Here is a 10,195-nt window from a genome sequence, read left to right as displayed (position 1 = left end):
ACAGAAATGATTTGTCAAAGGTCAAAGTTTACAAAAATCTGGTCAGGAAACTTAATTGCCCATCATTATGAAATGCCATAATTACAATATAAAAAACTTGAAATTGACTGATGGGGTTGGGGATGCTTTTCATCACTGGTAATTTCAATTCATATTGTGTGGCTATTTATTTCCGTAGTAATAAATCCAACGAAGTGACTACTAACTCCATAATTTAATGTTATGGTTTTTCTTTTTTCTGTTCCTTATTATTTTTTCCTTCCTGTGATCTCACGTTTTTACCTTCACTCATGTGAGTGTGGTTACTCTCCGGGATCACCAGGGGCGCTGTCGCACATCAGCGCAACTGGTCGACCGCTTCCTAAACTAAAGAAAGACTCTTGACTAGGCGTGCTCAAAGTACGCCAACTAAACCTTAATCAATGACAATGGTTTTCTAATAGTCACTCTAAGGCTAACGATGCGAACGAACTCACTGAACAGACAGCAGTTTTAGAGTATATTTTGCGGGGTATGTAACTCGACGTTTGTTGTGTCTTTATCCTGCGTGGTGGGCAGCAGAGCCTCCCCGGTTAGCGGTGCGTTAGCTCAGCTAGCATGCTAAGCTAATGCCCACCAACGGTGACAGCTGGGTGACTCAGTGTTACTTGATGAATGAAACACCCTGAAATTTGGTGATTTAATGTTTTTCTGCAAGGTGTAGTTTAGTTTTTATAGACGACAGCAAAGCCTGTTATAACGGAAACATTTAGAATAATGTAGATTTAACATTTGAGGCGAAACGATCTGTTTTAAACAGGCGCGTGTGTTAGCCACACTGAAGCTCGTTGTGACTTGATGTTGTCACACCAGCTATTAACGGTTAACTGCCGCTTTGACTTTAATTAAAGCCCACGAAACCGACTTGAGGAGTATTTCAGTTCTGTTTGATGGTGATATGTCGACGGTGTTCATGTATCTGTCAGTAAAAGACACGGGCAGCGTGCGTGCTAGCATGATGAAATAATGCTGGAGTCTCGTGCACACATCTGATAATAACATCAGAAGATACTTTATCACTTTGATGTGAAATGGAGGCTATTTTTTTATATAATCCCACTCGTGTAGTCTCGACAAGTACATTTTCCACAAACTCTTTTCCACTTCAAAATTCAACGATTATTCAATGAATCGAGAAGTCAGTCGACAGAAAATTAATTAGCAGCTATTTTGATGATCCGTTCATTATTTCAGCCAATTAGCAAGCAAGGATGCAAATTATTCACTGGCTTCAGCATCTAAAATGTGCTTATTCTTATATAAGTTTTTCTTTGTCATATTCATGATAAACTGACCGGCATTTTATTTTATACGGTTTATGAGTCTTGGACTGTCAGTTGGGCCTAACAAGCAATGCGAAAATGCTTATTTGGGCTTTAGGAAATTGTGAATTTTCCACTATTTCTAAACATATTTAAAGACAAATATTTGAATTTTTACTGTAGGAGCCAATTGGAATATTACCTGATAGCCAAAGTTGTTGGTTGTGGCTAGTATATATATATATATATATATATATATATATATATATATATATATGCAAAAAATCTGTAGACAGGCACTTAAATATATCCAATTTAAACTTGAAACTCCTTTTTTCAGGGGTGGACCTTTACAAATGATAAGCGATGCATTAACAAATTAAAGCAGTGTTTTCGTGTGGAAAGGGAATCATTTATATAATGACTTAATTGATGACTTTATTATCAAAACAGTTGGTCCCTTGTTGAATCAATAAATTAGTTAGTGGACAAAATACTAGTTACCTTAATATTAATACATTCTACTTGTATCTAATGTTTTCAATTTATCAGTGATAAGTCTTGTGTGGTTGAGTTATTTAGTTGAATGTAGGACAAATGGAACCAGCAAATTAATAGATAATGAAAATAATTATTTGTAGAAAACCTATAGTACCTGAAGTACCTATAAATTAATAAATATGTATATATGATTGAATTATTTGTTACCATGTAGGATTTTAATTATTTGTTTCTATGTTTGATTTGAAGCTGCAAAAAAACTTTTTGTGATTTAAACCACTTTTTATAAAATGTGTGTGCCCTGTGCCTTAAATAGTTCTGTCCATTTCTCTGGCTTGTATTCAGTTAATTTGTGATGGCTGCTATTGAGATGGTATCGAGTTCTTCAGAAAGCAGATCAGAGCACGGGACTGGAGACCCTGATTCAAAGTACCCACTCAAAGTTCTTTATTGTGGAGGTACAGTGTATTGCCTTTTACTAATTTTGGCATCTTAGCAAAATTCTAGGTGTGGCACCTTTTTAAAATGTGACACAACTCTCTCTCCCTCTCTCTGCAGTGTGCTCTCTGCCTACTGAGGTGAGTATAACTATCATACAGTTTGGATATCATGCTTCTGTTAAAAAGCTCACATATATGCTGCTGAATGTACTCTGTCGTATCTGCAGTACTGTGAGTACATGCCTGAGCCAGCCAAATGTAGACAGTGGCTCGAGAAGAACTTTCCTGATATATTTGCCAGGATGACTGTAGGTGAGTGCCACTTATGATTATTTCTTCAATTTCCACAATGTTCACATCGTTTACTTTAAACATCTGGGACCTAAGGATAGAGCTGGGCAGTGTAGATTTATGATTATTTATTCTTAAATTTATAATCATGTTTCACCACAATGACATGGCTTTAAAAACTTAAAAGTATATTTAATGGTACATATTATTTACAATACACTGTTCATGCAAAATCAAACTCACAATACACAAGTGTATTGTGAGTTTGGGTGTATAGGGATATTCACCATATCCCTATACACACAATGACATAGCTTATTTAATTGAAAAATTCCTGGTGGAAGTAAAATGTAATGGAAATGCCTGAGCTTGTTAAGTCATATCAGCTAATGTTTTCCTGTTTTGGAATAATTTTTAGTGCTGACAGCAACTTTTTATTGATATACTCCAATGTGGTAACATGCAGCATTTCTCCTCATCCTACACTTTCTGACTATCATATCCTGTTTATTCTGCCATATTTTCCTGCTGGTCATTGAAACAATACATGATGTAACCACTGAGTGAAATATTCATCCCACCATTTATTTATTTGTACCTTAATTCTGTTAAATAAATAAAAACCTCCTTAAATATTTGAAGAATTCAACCTGGCACATTGGTGTCTTTGGAAACTTTTGAGATTTGCGCACCCGGTTGTAGATTGATCAGTGTTTGGCTGCACACAGCAGTTTGTAATGATCACCTGCAGTTAGGTGACTTTGTTTGCATGAGCTTTCAATTAGTTGCAAGTTGTACTATTGACTTGCCTACAGTGGTTTTAGTTGTACTGTAACAGCCTCAAAGAGTAAAGACGTTCATGTTCAGCACAAATTACAGGTCCCCACGTCTCACTGGAGAGTCCTGAAGGTAAAATTAGATTTTACTTGAAGATGAGGGGAGACGTATATCAGAAATGTTTCTGATTAAAAATCTAAACACACATTTGTGAGTGTACACCTTTGAGAGCTAGGTCCTGGAATCATAATGCCTCTGACAAGGTTCAAAAAATTGTAAACAAGATTCAGAAATTGCGTCAAAATAAGGCTAAAACCATTTAAGTAATAGATTTATCTCTGAAGGTCTTTAATGATGTCAACTGGATTCTCAAAGGATTTTGGTGTGTAAATACATTGTATAAATAATTGAAAATGTAAGTAGTATTTTTGCTGGATTGGTTTTAATATCTCCATTGTACTTCTGTCCTACTGGCCCTGCAGCAAATGCACCCAAGCAGGAAACTGGCCCTGGAGATGCTGCCCCTGCAGGCGAGGAGGAGGAGAAGAAGAAACAGAAGAGAGGTATCTCAAAATCAAATATTAGCAGTCAAAAAACTCAGGATTAAGTGTATGAAGCTTATTGTAGTGTATTATGATGATTAAATATACATTGAAATTTCAGCTTACATCTCTTATTACTGTATCAAACGGCACGTGTGGTTCAGCACTGCAGCAATCTCATTCTAAGCAGCCACTTGACACAGTGCGAGTAGTTTTCCACACAGCCACTGGACACTGTTAAGTTGATTACTAGGCTAGTGAGGTTTGTAACCTGTCGCCTCAAGACTTGCACAAACATGGCCATCTCTTGTGGATTACATGATGCATCATAAGTAGGCCATTTGAATCCAGCATGGAAATGGTGGACACAGAAAGATAATGTAAATTAAACAGATGAATAATGCAGGAATGTTATATCAGACATGGGATTTGTTTTCATGGAACTATCAAAGGATTATAACTGACAAATTACATTTTCCTGCCGTCTGTATTTAAAGGTGACATATAATGCTCATATTCAGGGTTCATACTTTTAATCTATGTTACCACTTGAAAAGGTTTACATGCTCTAATGTTCAGGAAAGGCATCGGTGTTCTCATACTGCCCATTCCTGCAGCTCTGTCTGCTCTGATTGGCCAGCTTGCCCAGTCGGTTGTGATTGATCAACCAATTTCAAGACGTGTAGGAAATGTCACGCCCCTTCCCCAGAAAAATGGAGATTCTCAGCTTGCAGGCAGGGTTAACCCAAAAGAGTTTTACTGTGACATCAAAGGGGGCGAGAAATCTGAACTAGTTGTTCAGAGCCAGGCTGTAGGGTTTAGGCAGCTTACAAGAAAGGATAGGGTTGTCTTTTTCTCAGTTTGTGGGCCGGCAGTCTCCACAGATACCCACATATATCTGCACAAACACTGAAAAGTTGATTTTTGCATAATATGTCACCTTTAAAGTCTGTCTTGTTGAACGATTACAGTAACATTGTGAGTCTTTAATCTGGTTTAATGCTGTTTTTAAGGTGGAAGAGGCCAGATCAAACAGAAAAAGAAGACTGTGCCTCAGAAAGTTTCGATAGCAAAAATCCCAAGAGCCAAGAAGAAATATGTCACACGGGTGTGTGGCCTGGCAACATTTGGTGAGAGTCTTGTTTTATTGCTCTCGAATATTGTTTTATTCTGTTCTGTTTTTATTATTAATGGGAATCCTGTGTTGACTCTTGCAGACATTGACCTTAAAGAGGCTCAGCGTTTCTTTGCCCAGAAATTCTCTTGTGGTGCCTCAGTTACAGCCGAGGATGAAATAATCATTCAGGGAGATTTTACAGATGACATAATCGACGTCATTCAAGAGAAGTGGCCTGAGGTGAGCTGTCTTAACTTGTAGAAAACTTTAGTAAAGCATGTAGTACAAGTTTGAATTAAGCTGCTTTCAGACATGAACTGAAGTCCGGACATTGTCCTGAACTTCTCCGAAGGAACTGTATGTGAGAACGGAATAGTCTGCAGATGTAGCTCTGGACATTCTCTGGATTTATGCCTAGTATTATCTGTCTGAGAATGTCAGAGCCAGCCCATGTGAGAAAACAGCAGGAGAATCTCCAGAGAATTCACAGTGAGCGTGACTGTGAACAAAAACACTGCTTTCACAGCAGAGTTATCAGCGCCTCCTGCTGCTCTACCCAGACACCACAGAATGTTCCAGGGATTGTCCTGCTGTTTTGTCATACAGTGCATCTGCAAAGTATTCACAGTGCTTCACTTTTTTCACATTTTTTTATGTTACAGCCTTATTCCAAAATGGATTAAATTAATTTTTTCCCTCAAAATTCTACACACAATACCCCATGACAGTGAAAAAAGTTTGTTTGAAAGTTTTGCAAATTTGTTAAAAATAAAGAACGAAAATATAACATGTACATAAGTATTCACATCCTTAGCCATGATACTCAATATTGAGCTCAGGTGCATCCTGTTTCCACTGATCATCCTCGAGATGTTTCTACAACTTGATTGGAGTCCACCTGTGGTAAATTCAGTTGATTGGACATGATTTGGAAAGGCACACACCTGTGTCTATTAGTGTTTGACCGATTTATCGGCCGGCCGATAATATTGGCCGATGTTTGCGTTTTTTACGTGTATCGGCATCGGCCAATGCGCGGCTGCTATGTTCGCCGATAGTTTTTTTTTTGGGAGGATAGATCCAGTCTCCTATCGGGCCCACCCCCACTCCCTCCGGAACCATTTACCCAGCGCCGTCGCGGTGCCTCTGCCCTAGGCTGCCACGCTGCACGCCCGCCGGGTACCAACTCTCCTTCTCCTCCGGAGAGCGGGAGGGGGATTCAATGTCCGTCCGTCCGCCCTCGAACGGGATCCTCTGACCGCGCCGCAGGCTTTGCGCAGGGGATCCCGTTCGCTGGCGGACGAGTCCCGGTGTGGTGGGAACTCCCAAGATGCTCCAGAGCGACGTGAGCCTTGTCTCCCTCTACCTATTTAACTATTAAATTGAGGGAGCAAAAGTAGTATCGGATCCAAATATCGGCTCAAGAAATCGGCAGTCCTTATCAGTCATCGGCTAAGGCTGAAAAATCGGTATCGGCATCGGCCGATACCGATGTCTATATAAGGTCCCACAGTTGACACTGTATTTTAGAGCACAAACCAAACCATGAAGTCCAAGGAATTGTCTGTAGACCTCCGAGACAGCATTGTATCGTGGCACAGATCTGGGGAAAAATTTCTGCAGCATTGAAGGTCCCAATGAGCATTCCTCCATCATCCGTAAATGGAAGAAGTTTGGAACCACGAGGACTCTTCCTAGAGCTGGCCGTCCGGTCAAACTGAGCGATCGGGGGAGAAGGGCCTTAGTCAGGGAGGTGACCAAGAACCCGATGGTCATTCTGACAGAGCTCCAGCGTTTCTCTGTGGAGAGAGGAGAACCTTCCAGAAGGACAACAATCTATGCAACACTCCACCAATCAGGCCTGTGTGGTAGAGTGGCCAGACGGAAGCCACTCCTCAGTAAAAGGCCCATGACAGCCCGTCTGGAGTTTGCGAAAAGGCACCTGAAGGACTCTCAAGTCCATGAGAAACTAAATTCTCTGGTCTGATGAAACAAAGATTCAACTCTTTGGCCTGAATGCCAAGTGTCATGTCTGGAGAAAACCAGGCACCGGTCATCACCTGGCCAATACCATCGCTACAGTGAAGCATTTTGGTGGCAACATCATGCTGTGGGAATGTTTTTCAGCGGCAGGAAATGGGAGACTAGTCAGGATCGAGGGACAGATGACTGCAGCAATGTACAGAGACATCCTTGATGAAAACCTACTCCATAGCGCTCTGGACCTCAGACTGGGGCGAAGGTTCATCTTCCAACTGGACAACGACCCTAAGCACACAGCCAAGATAACAAAGGAGTGGCTACGGGACTACTTTGTGAATGTCCTTGAGTGACCCAGCCAGAGCCCAGAATGGAACCAGTTTGAACATCTCTGGAGATTTCTGAAAATGGCTGTGCACCGACGCTCTCCATCCAACCGATAGAGCCTGATAGGTCCTGCAAAGAAGAATTGGGAGAAACTGCCCAAAAATAGGTGGGCCACGCTTTAGCATCATACTCAAAAAGACTTGAGGCTGTAATTGGTGCCAAAGGTGCTTCAACAAAGTATTGAGCAAAGGCTGTGAATACTTACGTACATGTTTTATTTTTAATAATTTTGCTAAAATTTCCAACTAACTTTTTCACTTTGTCATTATGGTTTATTGTGTGTAGAATTTTGAGGAAAATACTGAATATAATCCATTCTGGAATAAGGCTGTAACAAAAAAATGTGAACGGCAAACTCAGGAGAATGTGTGAACGCAATTCTACGTTGTTCGTAGTTCATGTCTAAAAACAGCTTTAGTAATTTGGCTCTGAGTTTGAGCCTCTCTGTACGTCTACTGTGATGTTGTAAGATGTCTGCATGAGGATAGCAGGGGCTTAGCTGGATTGCTGAGACTAATCTTAAATCTATCCTCAACTTTCTTTCTGTAGTGAAAATTGCATTATTTTTAGAGCTCCAACTAACGATTATTTTCATTATCATAGAGGAGCAAAGAAATCTGAAAATATCCACATTTAAGAAGCTGAAATTTTACCTCTACTTTTTGATAAAAATGTACGTGAACCGATTAATCAATTATCAAAATAGTTAATTATTTTTAAAGGGAATAATGAATATTATGAGTAGGTATGCATCGATTGTGAAATTCTGGGCCAATACGATAACAATGTTTACAATAATAATTTGGCCGATACCGATATGAAAAATAACTGAACTGGTTTAAAGTCTATCAGCCCTTCATCACACTATCTTTAAATGAGCACAAATTCAATCATACAAATTTATGAAACGTTCACATTTATGTGTGAAAATTTACTTGAGTGACGGGACTAACATAAAGCCTGTCAAATAGATAAAATAACAACTTATTATGTACAGACAGACTGTTACCTAAAGCTCTTGGACTCTTCTGTTGTAAAGGGTTGTAGGTCATTCACTATGAACTTGGTCACAGTGAGGTGGAACTCATTCACCCTCTCCTCACTCATCCTCCCACTACCTGCACCTGTGAAAGACTTTTGGGTTTAAATTTACTTTCACTTTCACCAAATGTTTTGACAGATCGCTCGTGTTCCGCCTTTACTTGCAAAATATTTGTTACACTTGTGGCAACGAGCGTTGTCTCCAATGATTTTGGTGAATTACAGCCAACTTGAATGCGACGCAACAGATAAACATCGGCCACTGATATCGGTGAATGTTATCTTGTTTGCCGATAAACCGGCCGAAACCGATGTACAGCCGATATATCGGTGCATCCCTTATTATGAGTAGTTGTGGTAAGGTCCAACCAAACAATGGCTGTCCACTCAAACAAATTCAATGAGCTTATTGTCACTATAGCAACATATTTTTCTTGCTCAAACATTGATGTGTGAATGGGAGTAATGTGCCATTACTAAATACTAATACAATAGAAAACTGTTTTCAAATCACATGTTTTAGGTTCAGAAATTTATTTTAAGATATGTATGAAGACATTTAAACATAAACCCAAATATTGGACCATCGACTATTTTAAAAAAAATCGACGTAGACTTTGGATCCAGAAAGTGAAGCCAATGCGTAAGTGCCTGAAAGTTGTATTCTTTCGCATGACCACCAGAGAGCAACTCTACTTGTTGCAAAAGAAGTACGTTTATAGAAATCCATAAGAAAAGGACCGACTTCTCACTTACTAAACTTCTTTCCTGAGGAGTATATTCATCAATACAGCATGATGTTGATTTTTTTTAAATTATGGTGCCATTTAGAGAATTATAGACGATAAAAAAAATTGTATGTAATGGGGCGTAGATACCGTGTGATTGACAGCTAGCACCGTCCAATCGATTTAGGTGTAGGTGGAGGTGCAGTGTCCTCTGTCAGGCCACAGCCCCACTCCTCCAAATATGGTCACTTCTGGTGCCAAAAAAAGAATAGCGCTGACCAAATGCAAAACTTGTGGCTGCAAAATGACATTTCATAAATAAATCGGTGATGATTTATTGGACAAATTAAAAATACTGAACCTGATGGTGGTGCTGTAGAATTTGGGAGGATCTAATCAGAAGAAATGTTATACAATATTCATAATGATGTTTTTATCAGCGTATAATTGCCTGATACTAAGAATCGTTGTATTTTTATTACATTACAATGAGCCCTTTATATCTAGATGAAGAGCTGGTCCTCTTACATGTTGTCCCACCATTTACAGTAACCCTGAACAGAAAAACCAAACCCTGACTCTAGAGATGGCCTTTCACCTTTTCTTTAAGCCACTGTAGGTCTTCCTAAATGCATGGAACTGGAGGGTATTCCGTTTAATCTGCAACTTTTTTTCCCTTAGCATATAAAAAATGTTTCTTCAAATCACAAACACAAATCCTTAAATGCAACCTTTCTGTTTCAGGTGGACGATGACAGCATTGATGATCTGGGTGAAGTCAAAAAGTGAAGACCAAATATGCACTTTGAAACTGATGTGACCTGTAACAGCTACAACCTGGCCAAATGTACACATTAAGTCATTTTATACCTATTTTATTTACTGTACATAAAAAGCTGTGGACTTGGCCACTAACTTGGCATTTTTTTCAGTTGATAGCCACTTTCACTCGTTTGCCAAAGGTGTTGTATGGCCAGATTTCCTCCCCAAATGTTCTTCACTCAAGCAACTGTAGGCTAATAAATTTCAGTCTCCATCGCCTGTACTCAAGTCTTCTTTCCATATTTACTCTATCTTCAGTGCGTCTGTG

At 39.4% G+C, this 10,195-nt stretch overlaps 1 protein-coding gene across 2 annotated transcripts; it reads left to right on the top strand.

Annotated features, from left to right (window-relative positions):
* Nucleotides 1-343: 343 nt before the first annotated feature.
* On the top strand, nucleotides 344-10,150 carry denr (density-regulated protein). Of its 2 annotated transcripts, none has more exons than XM_035633991.2 (8): nucleotides 344-511; nucleotides 2,148-2,260; nucleotides 2,361-2,380; nucleotides 2,470-2,554; nucleotides 3,793-3,873; nucleotides 4,866-4,982; nucleotides 5,070-5,209; nucleotides 9,850-10,150. In XM_035633991.2, exons 2-8 carry the CDS (start codon nucleotides 2,158-2,160, stop codon nucleotides 9,892-9,894), a joined length of 591 nt encoding a protein of 196 aa, XP_035489884.1. In that variant the 5' UTR covers nucleotides 344-511; nucleotides 2,148-2,157; the 3' UTR covers nucleotides 9,895-10,150. The 2 variants fall into 2 exon arrangements, with proteins under 2 accessions (XP_035489884.1, XP_035489876.1); XM_035633983.2 differs by having other exon boundaries at nucleotides 346-511; nucleotides 3,784-3,873.
* The last annotated feature ends 45 nt before the right edge of the window (nucleotides 10,151-10,195 follow it).

Source organism: Scophthalmus maximus, chromosome 1, assembly GCF_022379125.1.
Source record: "Scophthalmus maximus strain ysfricsl-2021 chromosome 1, ASM2237912v1, whole genome shotgun sequence".
NCBI lineage: Eukaryota > Metazoa > Chordata > Actinopteri > Pleuronectiformes > Scophthalmidae > Scophthalmus > Scophthalmus maximus.
Note: the sequence above shows the minus strand (reverse complement) of the source record. Positions and strands in the feature narration are given on the sequence as shown.

Excerpts from the sequence above, each read along its gene's own strand:
- denr (XM_035633983.2), top strand. The coding sequence starts at position 2,158 with ATGGCTGCTATTGAGATGGTATCGAGTTCTTCAGAAAGCAGATCAGAG. Across the intron at positions 2,261-2,360 it reads CAAAGTTCTTTATTGTGGAG|TGTGCTCTCTGCCTACTGAG; the intron begins GTACAGTGTATT and ends CTCTCTCTGCAG. Across the intron at positions 5,210-9,849 it reads TTCAAGAGAAGTGGCCTGAG|GTGGACGATGACAGCATTGA; the intron begins GTGAGCTGTCTT and ends TTTCTGTTTCAG.